General features: G+C 45.1%; 1 protein-coding gene across 2 annotated transcripts in view; it reads left to right on the top strand.

The window, feature by feature from the left end:
* Window positions 1-254: 254 nt before the first annotated feature.
* Window positions 255-21,930, top strand: part of GGA3 (golgi associated, gamma adaptin ear containing, ARF binding protein 3) — a 614,485-nt gene continuing 592,809 nt past the window's right edge. The window contains exons 1-2 of one of the 2 annotated variants that reach the window (XM_078654510.1): window positions 368-386; window positions 9,154-9,222. Coding sequence is in view for 1 of the 2 variants with exons in the window: in XM_078654509.1 (XP_078510635.1) it covers window positions 347-386 (40 nt within the window). In the remaining variant the exon portion in view is untranslated. Of the gene's footprint in view, window positions 387-9,153; window positions 9,223-21,930 lie in introns of both variants that reach the window. The other variant, XM_078654509.1, reaches the window with a different exon arrangement.

Genomic DNA, 21,930 nt, shown 5'->3' with positions numbered 1-21,930 from the left:
TTTCAATCTGCTCTGAGGGATGTTTAAAATACATTTTAAGTAGGGGGTGGGAATTAGGTAATAAACTACATTTTTTCTGATTTAGGATTATTTAAAACTATTATTTCAGACTGGAGATGTTTAATGAACGCTATCTTTATTTCTTTTACTACAGGTCTGGGGTTATTTACAATCAGGTTTTGTGGAGCTATAAAGAGGTGCTATCTGTTTATTGTTGAAAGTATGTTAAAATCAGTCTTGTCGAAAACTATCCTTTCCCGCTTTTCCTTTTCAAGTCCAGACTATTGCTGCTGTTGGTGGTTCGTTACCTCTCGCGAGACGTTGTACGAGAGTACGACCGGTAAAGATGGCGGAGGCGGAAGGGGAGAGTCTGGAGTCCTGGCTGAGTGAGTGAATCTGGATGAAGGGATAAATGTCACCGAGAGGCTAGGATGTGGGAGACACCTAGGGCATCCCTCTATGTTTTAGAACCGTGGTACAGTCTCAGTCGATCGCTGTATGGGCGGGATCGGACTTGCCGTCTTCTCTAAGTCACTGGGTGGCGATTTTAAAGGGGAACTACTGTGCTGCACGGGGCTGAGTGCAGCAAGCTTCCAGAATTATTCCATCATTTTGCAACGGGCGGAAATGGGGCTCTTGAGTGCTGCGCCGTTAACGAGACGGATGCGGTCACCTAGACCCTCCCGTAATTTTACCTCTGGGTGCAGTGTCCAGGGGCTATTGCATAGGTGTGGTGCGAGTAGGACGATCTTTTTTCTTCATTGTTTATATAAAGGACGCATCCAGTTTTCGTCTTGGAGATTGGTTATTGGCAAGTTTTTGACTGTATCGGGTAGGGTGTCAGTGGGGGTCACCGTCTTTGGGTAGGATAGGGTGTAGCCATGCTCGTGCAGCCGGGTGTCAGTGGGTACCTGAATGGTTTGTTTATGGTGTCAGTGACTTCATGAGTGGTTGAAGCACGAAGTCAGCGGGTTATTATATGCGTGGGTCTGAGCGCCTGTGAGACTCTGGTTAATGCAGTGAGACACAAGACTGCGCTTGAGTGGTAGGGCTGACAAGTTTTTTCTACGCCTGGCTGACAACTGTTTTTGCAGTGGGCTTGTATGTAAAATTTATTTAGCTCTTTTGTTGCATTTTGAGAGATTGGTACAAGTTTAATAATGCATTTATGTCCCGAATGTCATATTACTCTTTTTCTTGCATTGTTGCTCTCCAAACGATTTAAAGTCAATGGGCACGAACACATTTTTGTTTTGTATGGAATGCCTCCAGTTTACTTGGAGTTACTGACTTCTCAGAAACTGTTACATCTACAGCCTACACGATGGTTACTGTATTTCTTTTATGAAATATGTTCAGTCCAGTGAATTTTATTAAACTGCCCTTGTACACTGTCTAGTACTTATGTAGTTGCAGATTAGTTTATCAGGGTGCACTCAGATAGATACCCTCCCGGATAATAAGGTTTTCTATATTTCAAATGTTTTTATTAAAATATAAGTTTCATATCCGAAGTTACATACAGTACATTATAATGCAGAAAGAAGAGAGAAAGAAAGGGGGGGCGGGGGGGGTTTGTCGTTAAGTCCTTCGTGACTCCAGGTATGTTTCGAGGAGCTCCCACATTCCATCTTTGGCATTGTGCTCCTTTGTGAACTTGCTGGTGATGTTGTCAGCGCCTCTGAGGAAAGTGACCCAGTTTATCCATGTTTTGAAGTTTGCTTTGGCTGTGTTCTTCCAGTTTGTTAGGATGATTTTTAGTGCTGCCGTTAGTAGGATGTCTACCAGGTCTCTCTCCTCTTTGCTGTTCAGGTAGTCCGTCATGAAGCCTGTGGCGAGGCTCACGAAGGTTAGCTTTATATTCTTGTTGGTGATGTCATTGATAAAGTTGTTTACTTTCGCCCAGAACTTCTTGACTTTGTGGCATTCGAAGGTTAGGTGTTCCAGGGTCCCTTCCTCTTTATCACAGTTCCAGCAGATACTCGTGTCTCTTATGCCTACTTTGTGGAGTCTTGCCGGGGTCCAGTATGCTCTGTGGAGGAGCCAGAACTTAGTTTGTGCCAGTTGTGGCGTGACCTTGTTTGTTGTTGCCGACCGCCACAGTTTGCCCTTTTCTTCCTCGTTTAGCTGCCTTCCAAGGAGTGATTCCCATGTGTTCATTACTTTCTTGTTTAGCGAGGATGTTTGAAGGTTGAGAAGCTTGTATATTTTTGCTGTGTGGTGGCCAGTCGCGTTGAGGGCTTCCATGTATTTGATGATGGTTGGCGGAATTTGGCTTAGGTTTGCCTTTGTAATGGCCGTTTTCATTTTCAGGAATGTGTATAGTTCCTTTGCCGGGAGGTCATGTAGTTGTTGCAGGTTTTGGAATGTGATTGGCGAGTTTTTTTGTTTCCAGTTGGTTGGGTGTGGTTATGCCTTTTTCCATCCACGTTTCACTGCTTAGTGTCTTACCCTGGTACGTTATTTTTGTGTTTAGCCAGATCGACTCCCAGGTTGAACCCTTCAGTTTCTGTTCCATTCGTTTGTCTATTTTCATTAGTGTCTCTTTGGTGTGTCTGAGGATTGGGTTGAATCGGTGAGGTTGTTTGTTCGCTGTGAGTAGCGCTATGGGGTTGAGCCCCCCTAGATGTTTTTTTCCACCTTCAGCCACTCTGGTTCGTATTCCTGCAAGCTGGTCAGCCAAAAGGTGCCCTGTTTCGCTAGGCAAGCCATCTGGACATTTTTGAAGTTCATTAGGTTGAGGCCTCCCAAATTTTTTGTTAGCCTCAGCTTTTGTAGACTTATTCTCGGTCTTTTGTCTCTCCAGATGAAGCCATTGATTAGTTTATCAAGTTTCTTGTGTAAGTTGTCTGTCGTAGCCAGGGGCAGCATGCTGAGCGTGTAGTTGATAGCTGGTGTAACCATCATCTTGATCGTTTCAATCCCGCCCCACCAGCTTATGTATTTGGGCGACCAGGTGTCCAATCTCTCCTTTATCTTTTTCAGGATGGCCTCTTCGTTGTGTTCCAGTGTTGTCTTTAGGTCCCTGCCGAAGAGTAGGCCTAGGTATTTGAGCGGTTTGTTTTGCCAGGCTAAGCCCGACTGGCCCAGTACATCTTTAGTGGTGTGCACGTTCATTGGCTTACACTCCGACTTGTCCTTATTGAGCTTGTATCCCGAGGCTGCTGCGTATTCCCCTATGGTCTCCATTAGGGCTGTGATTGATGAGGTGGGCTCCGTGGTGGTGATGAGGATATCGTCTGCGTAGGCTGCGAGTTTCACCGTCTTTTTTGATTTTGACACCGGTTATGTCGTTGTTGTTTCTTATTGTGGCTAGTAGTGGTTCTAGTGCCAGGAGGAAGAGACCGGGTGATAGGGGGCAGCCCTGCCTTGTGCCTCTTTCCAGCGTTAGTGTCTCCGATGTGCACCCGTTTACCACCACCTTGGCCCTTGGTTTGTTGTAGAGGGCCATTACCATTGTTCTGTATTTTGTACCTAGTCCGAATTTCTCCATGCATGCGTTGAGGAAGGGCCATGATACTCTGTCGAAGGCTTTCTCAGCATCTAGAGCTATCATTACTGCCTGGTCCTCGCTGTGTGTTGTGTGGTTGATGAGATGGCATAGTAGTTGCGTGTTATCCTGGGAAAGTCTGTTCTTGATGTAGCCCACTTGCGAGTTGTGGATGAGTAGTGGTAGGACCCTGTTCAGTCTGTTTGCCAGGATTTTCGCGTATATTTTACAATCTACATTGATTAAGGAAATGGGTCTGTAGTTTTGTGGAAGTTGCGGATCTTTCCCTTCTTTGGGTATCACAATGATGTTGGCTTCGGCCATGGAGTCTGTCACTCTGCCCCTGTGAATGCATTGCGTGAAGGTTGCGGCCATGATGGGTCTCAGTTGGCCGATGAATGTCTTGTAGAAGTCTGCCGTGTACCCATCCGGTCCGGGAGCTTTGTTGTGTTTGAGTTGGGTGATTGCTACGTCGATTTCCGCATCCATTATGTCTTCCTCAATTCGTTCTTGCTTTTTTTTGGTTGGTTTGAGATTCTTTTCTCGTCCTTCCCTGCCATGGTGTCAAAGCCCCTTCTGATTTGGTGAGTTAGGAGCCTGCGCTCTCTTTGCTGCTGTTTAGTTGGGTCTTCTTTAGGCGCTTTGGTTGCTTTGGCGGCCTTAGTGGTGGTATTCCCCTGCGGTGCGGAAACTTCTTCTCTGAATCGACACGGCCACTTGATCGTCCTGGTTCTGGTTTTTGCCCCCGCCAGCTCTTTTGTCTGGTCTTCCTGGCCTGGGGGTATGTCTAGCTGCGTTTACTACGCCTTGTTCCACTGCTGTGGCCTTGTTCACATGCTTGTCCCTTGGGAGGGGTGTGCCTATGGCCTCGTCTCAGGGTGGCCGCTCTTTGTGTCTGTTTTAATTGTACTCGCTGCCCTTACTCCCTCGTTAATTGGCCTCGGTCTTGAGAGCCTCCGCGAGACACCGTGTCCTATCTTCTGTCTCCTTGTTTGATCTCCCTTCAAAATGGCCGCAGCAGCGCTATGTTTGCCCTCACCAAGATGGCCTTCGATGATCGGTGTGTCAACCTGATCCAAATGGCCGCTGTGTTACCAAGAACCAGTGATGGGCTGCGCTCGTGAGAGCACGTCGCGCTGACTATGCTAGTCGCACACCCGTTGCAGACCGTGTTCAATCTTCTCTTTTGCCTGTTTGGTCCCCCCTCAAAATGGCTGCAGCTGCATTTGCTCCTCTTACCGTGTGTTGTTCTTGTTAGATCCACTGCGTCACTTCGTGTCCCCCCTCCCAGCAGGTCGCTAGCCTCTTGTGCCTCTGGCTTGGTATGGTGCGATATTGAGAGAGAGCGCGTCGTGCTGCATCCGCGAGTCGCCGTGTTCAGTCTCCCCCCTTCTTTTTTTTTTTTTTTTTTTTTTTTTTTGTTGTTGTTTGGTCCCACCTCAAGATGGTGAAGAGTGAACTCAGTATTATCATAAATCCATTTGACCCGCATTAACCAGCCTTTGATAATTAATATAGGCCATACTGGATCTTTGTTAATCTGCTAAACTAGAATATGAGTCTGCATGTTGAGTTTTAGATGGAGGCGTTTTGCTTTACTCCTGCGTGTTAAAACTGACCGTTGTCTCATACACATCTTTATTATGAACAGATGTAAAATGTCCATGGGGACTGTAAGTGAAATCTAAACAGACTTCAATAGAATAACGCTCACTTTTCTGTTCTTCACAATATGAGTGTATTGCTTGCATGCTATCAAAACTCTTTTTTGGTGGCCACTCTGATTGTTCTCATAGAAGTTAGTGCTAGGTTTGGCTCAAAGAAGGACTAATCCAAAACAGGAGCATGCTGAAGCGTGAAGACTGCGCCTGAATGTCATCAGCCTTCTGGAGTAGCGCTCAGCTAGAGCCAAAAGGGCAAGGCCCTTCCTACCTCCCCTTCCAATTTTCAACTTGCATAGTGCTCAGGAGATGTAATCACCAGATTCTTGCTAACATATAACAAGTTACTAATAAAGACAGCCATACCTCCATCATACTTCACAACTTTGTGTAAGGGAATGTTCTCTACCTCAGGAATGCAATCCATGTAGCTCCACTGTCTGTGGAGACGGTACCGCAACCTTCATTATGGGCTGTTTTACCTGGGGTATCCAAAACAGATCCCACTAGTCTGTGCTTCCATTCACTCAAAAACAATTTTATCCTCTTACCAATCACACAGCATGCCCATATGAATGTTAGTGCATGGCGTGGGTGTTGTATTCAAACAGAACTTTGTTTGTGGGGCCTATAGGTACCACTCCTACCCTGAACTGAGAAAAGGTCTTATGTGTTTGGCTTTGATAGTACTTGTTTTGCTATGTTTTTTTTTTTTAAGAAAAATATTGGGTGATATGTTGGGACCCCGCCAATTTAATAAAGGAAATAAAGAAAACTAAAGGTCAAAGTATTTTTGGTTGTCAAAAGCCCATTTTGCCACACTAATCCACGATTACTGTCAAAATGCTTTTTTCTAACTATTTTTAGTAAAAAAATGTTCTTTTTAAATTGTATTAACAAAATGATAAGTATTGGAGTTTGTAAATATATTTTAACCTCAAACAAATGTGTTCTTTTTTAACTATGTACTATGCTTTTATCTCGAATAAAGCAAATTTGACTTGATAGCAAAGAATGCCATAGACACCTCTAGTCCGACATGATTACGTATGTTGAAGCATACTAGTTAAAGTCTTCTGCTGCAGCTGATAAGCTATGGGCTGATTTTATCAGGACTGCAGCCTGTTCAGCAGCAGCCTTGCAGCATACTACAGTCGCTCAGTGGATCAACAGTGTAGCCTTTCCTTGATATTTCTTCTATTTGGTTGACAAAGGTGCCAGAGATGCTACCTGGCCATTTTGTTGACTCTGTAGGGAACAGCTAAGTTTCTGCAGCCCGACTGAGACAGGAGAGCAAACAGGCTTAGATGTCCAGTGAGAAAAGCCAGTGTTGAGAGCTTTCCGAAGACTAAGTGGTCAGACATGAAGTACAGAGTAAGAGATAAGAAACTTCAGTATCGGAGTGCCAAATACAAAAATAAATGGAGGCACACAGTCAATTTTAATATCGAAGGTTTACTTTAATTCCCATGGTAGAAGATCTGTGGGGAAAAACGGAAAAACTTCTTGCCCATTTGCAAAAATAAATCTGCAACCACACATCAGAAGTAATCCTACTGGATGATTTCAACATGCAAAACCTGGGAGAGGACAGCACTAGCACTGGGAACCCCTGCCAAATGACCCGTAGATTTAATACCTTTCTTTAGAAATATAAGCTGGAGTCGTCACAGATGACAGCAAAGCAAACCATCGAACAGTTACCCCCACTCCTTCAATAACCAGACCATGAAGATGCCAGTACTGGCATGAAGGTGCAGAAGGATGGTAATGGGCTCTTGAATGTGAGGTAAAAAGCCAACTTTGCCACTCATAAATATCAAAAGAAATTAAATATCCCCTTTGAGCGCCTTAATAACTGACCCTGTATTATCATACCTTGCCTTCTATCCCCAAATTATATTGGCTTACCCTGACTACCAATTAATTTCTTATTTCTGTAAATATGTGATTTTTGTCATGCTTTGGGAGTTTCTGCCTGCTGGTGTATGAGCATCATGTTCTTTCAGTTATACTTTGACCACCCAATCTGAAACTGTGTTCTTGTGGATTAACTTGTGTATATACATACACTTTACAAGTTTCCAAGGATGGGATGCAGAATAACTTATGGTTTCCAGTTACGGCACACATCTAAATCACTGGTTTACTCCTCTTTAATTGTTTTCTGTTCATAAATTTCTAAAGCAGTTCTTGCAAGGGAAAATATGCTGGGACAAATCAAAAATGTCCCTTAACTAAGGGGCCTATTACGACTCGTTGTAACATAGCGGTCTTGCGACTGCCCCATTACGACCCTAGTGATCGTGCCGCCTTGAGACTGATGACTCTTCCAGTGGTGTGGCGAACCAGAGGCAGCTATATGCTTGTCTGGACCGCCGTGGTCCTGCCAAGCATATTAAGACTTTCCTCACCGCCACTGTTTTTATGGAGGTCTTTACTCCATGAAAACTGGTGGTGAGGAAAGAAAGGGGGCCCTACAGGGCCCCCTTGTGCCCCACGCTCTGTGGATGCACACAGGAGGGCTCAACATGTGTGCATGCACAGAAGTTCCACCATTTCTGTCCATGCCGTGCAGGAGCTTCATTTGATGTTCCCAATGGAGTGCCTATTTTATAGGCACTGCCATGAGAACGCCAAAGGAAAAGCCCACCAATGACTTAAAAAGTCAAAATACGGCAGGCTGTTTCCACATGGGTTTGGCGGCAGGGTAGTCAAACTCATAATAGAGCCCCGAGAGTCTAAAATTGGCTGAAAACATTCATTTCAACGAAGCCTGGTATTTTGCACAGATCTCAGAATGAGCTTTTTAGACAAGGGACCAGCCAAGTTTTTCAAATATTCTTGTGAAGTGCTTCATCCACAAACTCCTACAGAGTGTCTGGTCTCTTAAGAACCTTCAATACAATTTAATGGCATAATCCAATATGACATCGCTTGATCCAAGGTTTCTAATCCAAGAATTATTCTCTTTCCTTTCATGCAGAGATACCCACAGGCACATCGATGCTGATGACAAGCTCAGCTCGTCATGAGGTACACCTCTCGTACGCTCATTACGAGCTGAGCTCGTCATGAACCGCGGGTTTTTTAAAACTTCAGCGCACAGCAGGAAAATGCGCCGCACCGATGCGGTTAAAAATATATATATGTATGTGTGTGTGTTTTTAGCACTCCATAAATAAACTAAATGTTTTAATCCAAATGTTGGCAAAACACTGCTTATTTCGCACACCCACAGGATCTGGTTTCTGTGTACAAGATTCAGAGCTCAAATCTTCCAAAGTGGTTTTCTCGGTATTTAATAATACCATTTTTGTCGTTTTAGTCCAGTATATTGCTTATTATTGTAATGGTTAAGTAGATCAATTTTAATAGCATCTTTAACTCCACTTGTTCGATACATTTACCTTCTTTTAGCTGGATGGTTTTGGACTGGAAATGCTGGCTTTTTTAAAGCGGATTTTACAAATGTAAAATGTTAGGTGTCACCACCAGTAATATGATTTTTGTGAAATGCCATCAGCTGAAAAACTCCTTGATTGTCTTTATGAAGAAGCTATATTTTTGACAAAATGTTTGGGTGGCTAAAATTCAGGAAGTCCTAAATAAGTCTTAAGATATTTGAAAAGTTCCTTAACTGAAAAAGTAAGTTAAAGGCTGTCTAGCCACTCATTGCGACTCGGAGCTTCATCAGTCTAGTTGCTTCTAATAGCTGGGGCCAGTATAACATTCTTTTAAGAGTTATGTTTCCTCTAAAGAGGAACTTTATTAGCCATCTGTTAAATCCCCTTTGTTCCTTGTGGGTGTTTAGGGCTCTTCACAAGTGCCCCAGACAGGAGCTTGATGGTTCTAGTTTAGGTTTATAAGCCTTTCTATGACCTCTGCTGCTGTTCCGAAAGTCCGTATGGATCCACTCTTTATACCACTTTCAATAAAGCTTATTTGGACCTATGAACTCAGACTTATTGTTGTTCTGTTACCAACTTGTCATTTTCACAGGAATGAGTCAGTTCTGTATGCAGAATGGAATGACACCTTGCCTGGACAGAGAAGGATCCCAATACTGAGGTCCGTTTGCACATCTTATCAGACTTTGGCAGTGTGATGTATCTCTCTTTGTTAAGCAAGTCTGCTATTGTTTCCAAGGTTTCAGGTGTGCAAAGGAGCTGATTATTGATAATTTTTCTTAAGACCACAGCATTATGTAACATTGTGAACTTATAGCATAAGGTTATTTACCACAAGGTATACAGTGCTTTACCCTCTCACCAATGTTGCTAGCAACTTAGAAAGAGCTGTTAGTGGTCATTCTCTGGGTTCCTGAAATGCTTCAACTTTAAGTGATCAACCACGTCTCCAGTCCTTTGGACCAGTTTGTACCAGTGCCCCCTTGGAGTTTCGTCATGGTGCCACTAATACCATGCTTACTTTGTGTGGTAGACTGAGGAGTACAGTATTTGTATACTCTATTTTCTGACTCTCGCCTCTGGAATGGAGGTGATAGCGGAGACACACGTCTTTTTTTCAGGTTACTTGACCCAGTTACTCTCTTCCACTGATATATAAGAGAGAATTCTGTTTTCCCTCTTAACCCTCTAACCTTTCGGATGGCATGTTGAGTGGTACAGTCATTACAGTTCTGCATGAAGCAGAAAGGCATGACCCCATATTAAAGCAGCCGACTTCAAAAGCAGAATGTTTAATATGAAAATAGATCTGGGTCTTTCCTGACAGCAGTGCCACAACTGAAATAAGAAGGCAACTGCTGCTAATGAAGTGTAAATGGTTCAGTCTGGGGATCTTGGCGACGATAAAGCTGCCAGCGAAACTGAGGGTATCCTAATAAGAGAAGTCCTATATCTTTTTCAATATAGGCCCAGTAGATCCTTCCAGAGAGGATGGAGTTGGACAATATCCGTTGCTGATTCCTGTTTGGATGACCACTTATTTCTCAGTAATATTGCAGTACCACTCAAATAAATTTATCACAGCACTTGCAATGTGGAGGGGAATGTTTTCTGGAACTTGGAGGGGATGTTATTTCTTCTGCATGTTAAAGGTCTTCTGATTAACTTCTCAACTCTCCTCTTCGCTTCCCTAGCCATGCTTTAAGCTCTGTTTTTTGGCTGAAGTTTGAAAGCCATGTTTCCTTGTATATTTACCTGATTCTCTTACCCATTTGTTTCCTGGAAGGGTCATAATGTTGGGTTTATGGGTTAGTGGATGGTAACGCTAAATGTAGATGTTACTGCTACACAATGCAGTGTGCACTCGCCCTGATCTACACGTTGTAATTGAAAGTGTTTTTGTTTTATGATGGGTTATTGACATTTGTTAATAAAAATATTAAACCATAATTTAATATTCCTCACCAATTGCATACGCACTACGATTGTGAAACCTAATCCTCCTCTATACTGTGCTTTCTTTTACCTAAAATTTGCATTCAACCGAGTAAATCAGCATTGGTGTTAAATTGTGGTTGATAATTTTTGAAGACTTGTTGAGAGGAGTACTATTACTGTACATACAGTCTTGTATTGCTGCTAAGGCAAAGTTTTACTTGCTTTGGGGCAAAATGCAGTGTATGAGAACACTGTTATTATTTTAACTCTATAGTGCAAATCCTCATGTGAAACTCCTTCCACTCAGTGGGTTTCCTCCTTAAATTGGTGGCATTCATGTCCATGGCATTTCTCATGCAGATTATATCCTGCTGCTTGGGTACGATCCTATTGTCTCCAGCGATCACTTAACTGTGTGGAGCAGCATTGTAATGCAGACCAGAACTCTATCAACTCTTGCAAGAGTAATATTATAAGGTTTGGTAGGTCTAATAACATACGAGTGGAAAGTTGAGAGACCCAGTTAGAGAAAGTGTAATTCAATTACCCAGGGTTTATAATTGACAACTCTGTGGGATGGCATTCATTGTTAAATACTAAAAAGGCTAGAGCAAAATTAGTCACGGTTGGACTAATGAGATTTAACCCATGGTTGGAAAACACTCTTTCCATGCTTTAATTATAGTTTGATTCTGGTTTGACAGATGGTAATGCCTACCGTTTGTTAGATTTAGAGGTGACCCCTAGGCCTGTGGTCATCTTTGTACTTTAAAAGTAGCTGCAATTACAGTGATTCCTTTCAGCGTACAAAACGTTGGTGGAGGTCCTCTGTCTGTTTTGACTGGTGTTTACCAAACACTTTCAAAGTATTTGTATTTTAGAATTAAACTACCAAAGTGGAAGTTTGTTTCAGAAAAACGAATTGGGGCCCCCACACCTTAGGAATTTTGTTTATTCCCCATGGGTGTTGGAGTCTTCTCTTTTTTGGTCCCTCCTTTCCAGGCGGACATTAAATAAGACCTTACACCATTCATCCTAATATGGGGATCCCCGGCAAAGTTTTTTTTCGCCACCCCGCTGCCAATGCTAGCCAGATCTCTTCATACCTGGACCAGTCTTTGTACCCTTTAATCATTGGCAACAGCCACTTTGGCTCCATTGGAACCGTATCGCCCACCACAGCAGCCATGGTGTCCGTGACTGTGGTCCAGAAGGGAACAATCTCAGGGCACTCTCATAATATATGGTAGAAGGTGCCCTCCCTTTGACAGCCCCTCATGCAGAGGAACGACTGACTCCTGCCCCAAGCGTATAGGTGTGTGCCAGGATAGTCTATACGATGGAGGATCTTTAACTGCACCAACCTAAACCTTGAGCGGATTGCTATTTTACGCGGACGCTGAATGGCGTCCTGCCAGTCGTTGTCATCCAGGCTACCAATATCCCGAGCCCATGCTTCCTTAAGCAACGTCAAAGGGTCCGGTATATTGTTTATGAGCTTGCGGTAGATGGTGGATGTGGGCTTTTGCTAGTATGGGGTCTAGGAGCAGTCTATCCTCCATGGGGGAGTATTCCGGGATTGATGTGCCACTGCATATGTATGAGCGTATGCGTGTATGAGACGTAAGTAGTGGCAGCTTTGCGAGTCATGGAGGTCCTATTCCTTCTTGAGATAAGTAAAGGATCTGGGCGGTCTCTTTCCAAACGACTCCCAAATTTTCAATGCCAATTAACTTCCAACCCCTGAAACCGGTCAACTTTGTCACCTCTCTTAACTGGTCTCCGAGCCATAGAGGGGCTCCACCCACGGTCTCCGGGCATAGAGAAGGGGCTCGCAGTTTTCCCCTCTGGCATGATCATCCTATCTCCTCTAGAAGCAGGTCCAGAACTGTCCGTAAATACCCAGTTGTTGACCACCTGAACCTGCTAGGCCCATACAGTTAGCCGTCTGGAAGCGCCAGGCCACCATCGTATACCCCTCTGGTAAGCTTGTGTAGCGCTATTCTCAGGATCCCACCATCCCACAGCAACGTCCGTACCGCATGCGATATTCGTTTAAATATAACCGGAGGGACAGGCTACGGTGTATTCTGCAGGATATACAAGAGCCTCTGCAGCTCAAGCATCTTAAATAATGCCGCCTGGCCCATGAGGGAGAGAGGCAGTAATCGCCGGTGACTCACGTAAGCCCCCAGGCAAGCCAGTTGGGGCTTGAGGTTTCTCGCAATGAATTCCTCCTTGTCTCTTGTGACATATATCCCCAAGTATTTGAACCCGCCAGTCGCCACGGAGATGGGACACCTAGTGGGGATCCGAGGAAGAGGGCCCGACAGGGGGAAGATCACTGACTTTGTACAATCAATTGTGTAGCCAGAATAGCTGCCGAATAACTCAGAGGTGTAACACCTGTGCTATCGAGTGGTACGGTCGTGCCATATATAGCACAATATCATCAGCGTATAAGGAAATACGCTTTTCCCACTCGTCGGTCAGCGCCAAACCCCAGATTGACCAGTCCCTCCTAATCCAATGAGCCAGCGCAAAGAGGAGGGGGGACAGGGGGCAGCCCTGCCTGGTGCCCCTTCTAAGGGGAAAAACCCTGGATACGGCGCCTTTGACCCTCACTCGAGCCGTAGGTTGCTCATACAGAAGGCGCACCTAACTACAGAAGATCAGGCCAAAGCCTAATTTCTGGAGCACCATGAACAGTTAGGCCATTCAATACTGTCAAACGCCATCGGACATCTAACCCCATCAATGCTGTCTGGGTGTTCCCAACATCCTTGGTCATGTAAAGTACCCCATACAGACGCCGCAGGTTGTGTGTGGCGGGTGCTCCTACGGGGCATAAACCCTGATTGGTCAACGTGTACCAAATCAGGAATAACAGACACCAATCTGTCTGCTAGAGCCTTGGCCAGGACCTTGGCCTCTATTTTGATGAGTGAAATGGGGCGGTACAAGGAACAGTGGTCTGCCGGCTTCCCTGCTTTATGAATGACCACGATCGTGGCATCTCGTTGATCAGTGGGGAGCCTACCTAGCTCACGTGCTTCCGAATACATTTGAAGAAGGGGGTTAATAATGACGTTTGCCAGTCTTTTATATATCTCTACTGGAAGCAGGCGCTTTCCTGGACTGGAAGGAGTTAAGGGCATTCCGGATTTCCTCCCCCGTAAAATCTACATCAAGGCGGTCTCTTTGGTCAGAGGACAACGTGGGCAACGCAAAATCCTGTAGGTACTCTGAGCAGTCGTTTTTGGTCCTGGTGCAGACCAGGGGGTGCACCCTTTCGAAGTGGGTCACAAAAGCTTCCGCTATGCCCGTGGATACAAGGGACCCCGATGCATCTCGTACTTCAGCTACCAAGGAACGCTCCCTGTCGTGCCGCTTGAGCCACGCTAGCAACTTCAGGGCCTTGTCACTTATGTCATAAATCCAGTGTTGTGTGGCGAGAGCGTATGCTCGTACCTTCCCAACGGCCAGGGCTCGAAGTTCCCTCTGTTTTAGTGTCAATCTATGACGAAGGTCAACAGAAGAGGCAATGTTAACATTGCATTCCAGTTGCTCAATTTCGCTTTCTAGTTGTCTGATCTGTAGGGATTTCTCTTTCTTCTGGGCACCTATCAATGCCTGGTCCTGCCCTCTCAGCACCGTTTTGCACGCTTCCCATAATGTTATGTGGGACTCCACCAAGCCCCGGTTTTCATCAAAGTAAAGCTAAGAGCCCTCCCGGAGTTTATCCCCTATGATCTGGTCTCAGAGACGCCACAGATCTATTCTAGGTAAAGACGCCATGTTAATCACCAGGCCTCTAAGAATGACTGACTGGGGAGTGATCTGAGATCCCACAGCCATAATCTGGGGTTCAGCAAAGTCTCCCACCCGGTCAGTGCGGGTGAAGAAGTGGTCAAGTCTTGAAAAGGACCGCTGTCTAGCTGAGCAAAACGTGTATTGCCTATATGTAGATTTGTGAGTGCGACACAGGTTGCTAATTCCCATTGCTGTGACAAAGCCGTCCAGGCCCCACTCCCACCTGCAGCCCAACCCAGTACTAGAACAGTCTAGGTCTGCATCCGTAAGTGCATTAGTGTCACCCCTATCAGGAGAACCCCTGGGGGAAGATCCGCCAGGAAGGAGCCCAGACGCGGTAGAGTTGAGGAGTGTAGGCCTGGCAGAACATAGCAGGAGCAGAACACTAAGGTGTGCCCCTCCCATTTACTTGCTGTCGCAGCCAAACAAGGGGCATCATCAGTCCATCTGCTCGAAATTACAATGGGCTAGGTGTTGCGGACTATAATACCCACCCCCCATGATCCAGACGTGAACCCCGAATGGGCCACCATTTTGTAACCAAAACTATCAAGGGCTCTGCACCTATTCCCACGCAGATGTGACTCCTGAATTAGAACCACGTCGGGTGAATGCCTTTTAAGGTGCTGTAGCACCAATGTACGTTTGATCTTGTTACCAAGCCCATACATGTTCCACGTCCATATTGTTGTAATAGCTGGATCGCCCATGTGTGTTGGAGAGGCTCACTTTCCTCGGATAATCACACGTCCTCACTGTGTCGCTTGGCAAATTCCAAAATGTTAGATGACTAAGCTGGTCTAGAGCAAAACATCACAACCCCTGAAACAGGAACCCCCCCTCCCAACTCCACCCTCCCTGCTCGGTGGGTCTTCAACCTCCCACCGTCCAAACTTGCAGAGTGCCTGTCGCCCCAGCATCCCAACTATCAAAATTGGCGAGGAAACATGAACTTGCAGTCAGCCAGAAAAGTTATACGTAACTAACGAATGTCCCACCCACGCTGATAACTGTAGTAGAGCAACCTGATGCCAATCCCCCTGGCTCGCTACCCCAATACACTCCCGGCTGATTCAAACCACCATTGTGAACATTACATTATAGCAGCTTGTTGCGAGGGAGTTCGAGTTCCATACTGTAAGGAACTCCTCGAGACATTGTCCCCCACCGATATATATCAGTACCCAGGCAGCCCCCTAGATTGTAAGGAAGGAAAGAAACTCTATTACGAACCCACCCCGATCACTTAATTACTCTCTGTTCATGTCTCTGGCTGCCAGTCAAAGATCTCTCTTCGCTCACAGTGTCCTGCCCATTATGGCGCTGTTCCGATCTGTGCGGGCCTTTCCTGCCCACTGTCTGCCAACCAGTCGCTGGCACCTTCTGGTGTCTCAAAGAAGTACGCCTTGCTGCCGTCCATGATCTTGAGGCGGGCAAGGAAAGCATCATGTATTTCATCCCTTGTTCCCTGAGGGCTCTCTTCACACCATCAAAGGACCGTCGCTGGCGCTGGACATGAAGAGTAAAGTCTGGAAAAAAGCGGATTGTGGCATTTTCAAGCTGGAGATCGCCAGACACGCGACATGCAGAATGGCATCACGGTCTCTAAAGTTCAGGATATGGGCGATAATAGTGCGCGGGTGGGGCCCCGGGCTTAGGCTTACCCCCCAGCGCTCAGTGGGCCCGCTCGACTGAAAAGATGTTTGACAGGCGCTTAGGTTTCAGGTGGTTCAGTACCAGATCTTCTATGAACCAGTCCGTGGATGGCCCCTCCATTCCCTCCGGGACCCCCACCACGCGGATGTTGTTGCGTCTGGCTCGGCCCTCCTGATCCTCGAGCCGGATGTAGTTGTCTGTTTGATTTTTGATTAGGGCAGCAACCTGTTTGAGTCTTTTTGTTTTGGACTGGAGACTTCCGATGCCTGTTTCAGCCACTGCCACCTTCTCCGACATCTTCCTGAAATCCGCTCGCAATAGGTTGACCTCTTCTGTCACCGAGTCCAGTTTGGGCTCTGAGGTTCCGCGGAGCTCCAGAAGAGCGGTCATGATGTCTCTCAAGAAGGGATCTGGGCCACTATCTGCAGGGTTCTCTTGCTGGCTACCACCCGGAGCTCCTTCCTCTCTCCCCATGGCCACCGTGTACTTGTCTATCTGGTTGTACTGACCCGGGCCTGTCGGTCTGTGTCTGCCTATGGCGCAGGATGTGCCACCCACCGTAGAGGCCAGCCTGGGTGAAGTGAGAGGTAAGCCCCTGTGTTTTCTGGTATTCTCCCGGGGGAGGCCGGGCCCTGTGGGAATTATCGGCATGCGGTAGGGCTCTGGGGGCAGAGTGGAGGCGTTAGCTGGATTTGCGATGTCCCAACGAGGCAGGCCTTCTCTTCGCCTCAAGACCACGCTTGAGTTTCAGTCAGGTAGGTATGTCCAATGCGTAGGCCCTCGGGCCGATCTGTCCCTGTGGGCAGCTCCCACTCCTCCGCTGGTCGAGGCACTCCACTCTGCCTATCTAGGTGCCCACTTCCCTTCAAGGGGGGGCCCGCACTCCCATCTCGGACGGCCGCTCCCTGCTGTGTCGGGCACTGTACTCACACTGTTGGGACACTCGGCCCCATTGCTGATCTGGGCCGCTGCCTCTTGGGGTCCTCTCTTTTCTTTGGGCCGCATGACCCAAACTCCATACGCCTTGCGGCGTCTTGCCTCCGGCTGTGCTGCCGTAGTCCCACACTCACCGCCTGCAGGAGGAAAGGCACGCCGCTTGATCCGGGCGCCGCCTCGCGGTGTCCTCTGTCTACTTCGGGCCGCACCGCCCACACTCCATTTGCCTAGCATAGTCTTGCCTACGGCCGTGCTGCCTCAGTCCTGCACTCACCGCCTGCTTAAGGAAGGGCACACCGCAGCACCACCTTCTGCAGCTGCAATTGAGAGGAGCTAGCAGTCTCCGCTACAATCTCAGGCAGGCGCCATCTTGGCTTCGTCAGGGCGAGCGGCTCTGGTCGCGGTTTTCTTGAGTTGTGGCGCTGCTAGGAGGCTGCCACCAATCCGATCGACACTCCACTGCACTCCGATATGGTCTTGCTCTGACAGGCGCCCCAGTTGCACATGGATGATGCCGGATTGTGGGTTTACTTGCTGACCGCTAGCGCAGCTCTCTCAGCAAGCCGCCATCTTCCGCGGCTGCAAGCCTTGCCCCCTTGGGATCCCATACGCTTTAGTATATGCAAGATCCTGACCAATAATACTGTAAGGTGGGACAGGCCCAAAGTATATGGATGAGGTCCGCTTCGGATGAAAAACGAAGAGGGCAGCCCGAGGCTGTGCCTTGAAAAATCCTATTTATTCTGATTGGTGTAGAATGAGCTTTATTACGGATGTCAAATTGAAGGTCCTGTTTCTGTTACATTTTATAAGCTGTTTTTATATGCAACTTTAATTTACATTTTTATAAACCTAACAAACTTATTTAAAAGTAAAGAAATTACTTACTGGGCATGAGGAGTTTACCCAAGCATTAATATAGCTGAGATTGGGTTTGCCCTGCTTAGAAAAAATTTCCTCTCCACACTTTTCTTGTTCAGTTGGTTGCCGCCTAGCAATCACAGATCTGCATTTACAATAAAGTCTGAAAGATAAACAAGAGGACTTGCACGCAGATGGATAAAGACTAATGTAAAGAATATTTAAGAAATGGGTTGTGAGTGTAGCACCAGCCCTAAATGTGAAGTAATGCAAGGGAAAGTAAAGCTTGCAATCCCTAATTTATACCCTCAACCTAGTGACTTATTGTGCACCCCAGTACGCATAGCATTTGGATCTGTCATGAATCAGGAGGCAACAGTTATGAGAGAGACCATGTGAATTTTCATTCGCACAGCAGGTTCAAGCAGTTTGTTGATTGCCCAAGGACGAACTTCATTCCCTGAAAGAAACTACAGAGCAGTGAGAAATTACTTAAGTGATCCATAAAGATAATACAAATATTACAGTCCCTTCCTCCACCCTGCTTCGCTTTGGAGCCACAGAACCCACATTATCAGACAATCAGAATTTTTTGCATATTATAATAAAGTTGCAGGAAGCAGGCTATCTGCAAATGTTTCATGTCCGCAATTGATGTACATGCTTATTTATACAGAGATGATGGACGGAGCGCGAAAACTTTTCAGACTCTCTCCCCAGTCACATACCTGGGTTGAATCCATCATCGATCTTTAGCTCACTTCACCACCTCAGTTCAGACCCAGATATATGCAAATCAGTCTTGACCCAGTGCCTCATAGAAACAGTCCAGTCCTAACTGCCAAGCCAGGTCTTCCCTGGACTGGAAACAAGCATCCTGGGACCCGTTTCAGGGTAACATCCCACATCAGCTAGGCTAGCTTGAATCCAGTGGCAAAGTGAGCAATGGACTCACGTCTGGGCATACCCTGCCATCTTAGAGTGAACAAAGCTAACACAAGGAGATGATGGATGGGGCACTGAAACTTTTCAGACACTCACCCCCAGTCACAGAACTGGGTTCAATCCATCATCGTTCTTTAGCTCACTTCAACACCAGAGTTCAGATCCAGCTATATGCAGAATCAGTCTTGACTGTTCCCATTGGGTGCAGGGTCAAGACTGATTTGCATACGGATGGGTTCAAACTGTAATGGCATGGGGAGCAAAAACACAATGGATTTAGGCCCATATCTCAGTACTGGGGTGAATGTATGAAATTCTGTCCATCAATTGTTGTTTTTGCATTTGTCACCCCGAGTGGGACCGGTATACCCACACGTGGGTTCGTGCTCTCCATGCCACTGGAGTGAATCTATCCTGGCTGATGAGGGGTGAAACCTCGAAACCGGTCCTAGGATGCTTGTTTCCAGTCCAGGTAGGGCCTGGCAGTTCGGGCTGGACTTCCCAATGGGCGCAGGGTCAAGACTGATTTGCATATGGCTGGGTTCAAACTGGAGCAAAAAAACTATGTATTTAGGCCCAGATCGCTGTACTGGGGTGAATGTATGACATTGTTCTGCAATCTGTCCATCAATTGTTCTTTTTGCCTATTTTTATACTCTATACACTCCTGTGTGAACTTGGTTTCTCACCAGATAACTTGTGTGGTTAAGATTAATTGGTGAAAGGAACACCACAAGAGCACTACTAGTGATTCACTGACATAATTTGCTTTAACGTAGTTAAATCTTTTTAAAATCAAACTACGGCTGCACCATTATCTGTTGAAAGCTGGACAACTGTAAGAGAACTCCGTATTATACTCTATCTAGAATTAAAAGATGAATTGCTGATGGGGAACAGCATTTTCTGATTATATACAGTATAGCATAGATGACACCATCTATTTTGAGTTCATTTTCAACAATACTAGCCCATTAACAAGCCAATACCAAATAACTTCATTCAGTTGCATGTTTACGTGCATATTCCAATACATTTAAAACCAAAATGTTGGAATTCATTTATAAATTACTGCAGCCGGCTGCAAATTACTCCTAATCGTTTCATATAGTTGTGGAACACCAAGTATCCCACTGATGGCTGTATCTTGGTATGCCCATTTAAGTGGCTTTGTGCTTGGGCTTTAACTATTAAACTCAATCAAATTCGACATGATCAAAATTTTACCTACCGTCAAAATACTGCTTTAATCTCTCTCTTCCCAAACAGCAGTTTGTCTACAGTTTAGGAGCAAAATTCCTCAAAATTAAGGTTTCTGATTGAAATAAGTATTTCTCATCCTTTTCACATTAGCAGTCATACTTTGAGCCATACCGGAAGAGGAGTCCTCTTTACTATTGTGTTTCTCATCATAATTAATGGCAAGATTGGTCTCTGTTGCATTTTGGTCCATATAGTACGTTTGTGGCTGTTGGCATCATATTATTTCTTATGTGTGATATTTTTCTGAAAAGCAAATAGGGTGACCCTTGTTGTTGGTGATTCTTACACACAGTCACTTCTTTAACACTTTCTGAATGTACTTAATCTGTTTAGCCAAAAGCGGCAAATGATTACAAATATTCATTCAATACTGTCATTTTCAAAATGTTAACTTTAGCCCATAAATGTGGTCAACAATGCCTTTCAGTTAGTCTTGTTCAACCAGCACTACTGTTGGGGCATGGCTGGAATACATTTGCTGTGGCATATTTCTGTGTACTTTGACCCCAAATACTTCAGTTCACCCATTGCCTATCTTGATCTCCATTTCACAGATTGCGGTCTAGTACAACAAGTTAAACTTCAGATTAGTTTGAACTCTTTTACTAATACTGCTGATCCTGCATTAGTGTAAAGGGTCTTGAATCTGCACAAATCCTGCAGAAAATTAGACCTTTTTAAAATATGACCAGCTAATTTATGCAAATGCTTTTTCAACATATATTCCAATAGAAACATTTTCATCTCTATACTTGTAAATCAGATCCATCAGCTCTAATATTATCAGTGCCTTAATACCACGTGACTGATTACTACTTTCAACCAAGCTGTGACTGTCTGAGCGGGAAAAATATCAAAATTCACATAAACAAAATCATGGAAGGCTCATAGTTAGCACATTCAGTTTTGTAATCAGTGCTGCAAACTCCATTTGCACACCATAAATCAAAAAAACCTGTCTCATGTTTATTAGAAAGGTAACGTAGTATAGAAGCAAAATATCTGTCATTTCTGAAATCTCCGTACAAATAATTCGACTTTGGAACATCTTTAAAAGAATGCCTCAGGGGAAACATCATTAACCTGTAACTGTAATTCATCTGACATCCCTTCTACAAACTTTTCCTTCGGGGGAGCAGACTCAAATTATTAGAATTGATAAGGTGTATATGCACCCTAGAGGAATGAGGTCAGATCCACATTTGTATACTTGGAGTACATTGAAAACGATTTATTCCTAGGTGTTTCCCAAGCATAGGTGAAGCAAAGCTATTATCATACTTGGAGGGTTATTTGATTCACTATATCGAGCAAATGATGAATGTGTGTCACGCTATACAAGTTTGTTTTTGCTCTAGTGTTTAAAACAGTGGCATTTAGATGAGGCAGAAAGTCAATGGGGGAAGAGAGCGTGGAAAAGAGAGAGACAGATGTTTCTGGCTTAGGATTTAGGAGACGGGAACAGCACAGGTAAGTGGTGTAGAAGGAACTGATGAAAAAACAGATGCATCCGCTTTCTGAACATTTCATGTTGGCGACACTTTCTAAACATGCATCAATTCCCGACACAGTAATTCACTTTTACTAGCAAACTGGAGGTTAAATTAACCACATATAAGAGATATGGACAAATACATAAATTGTAATGACGAAATGGTTGGGGACACGAGATATCTCACGAAAACCTTTCATGTATATTTAAAAAAATATATGAGTTGTAAGATAACATTTCCAAGACTGTTGTCATTTATGAGTAACAATATTTAAATATGTGCAAGAATTAATTTTTTTTTAATAAAAGCAACAACTACTTACCATTTTAATGAGATGCAGGAGTATGAAAAGATGAACTCAGCTTTTCAATATTTGGTGGAATATTAGACAAAGACTTGTATTTCATCATTTAGCATTTTCAAGCTTCCATATTTCAGTGTCTTTAAGTTTGTCATCGTTGAAA

The sequence above is a fragment of the Lissotriton helveticus genome, chromosome 7 (assembly GCF_964261635.1).
Source record: "Lissotriton helveticus chromosome 7, aLisHel1.1, whole genome shotgun sequence".
NCBI lineage: Eukaryota > Metazoa > Chordata > Amphibia > Caudata > Salamandridae > Lissotriton > Lissotriton helveticus.
Note: the sequence above shows the minus strand (reverse complement) of the source record. Positions and strands in the feature narration are given on the sequence as shown.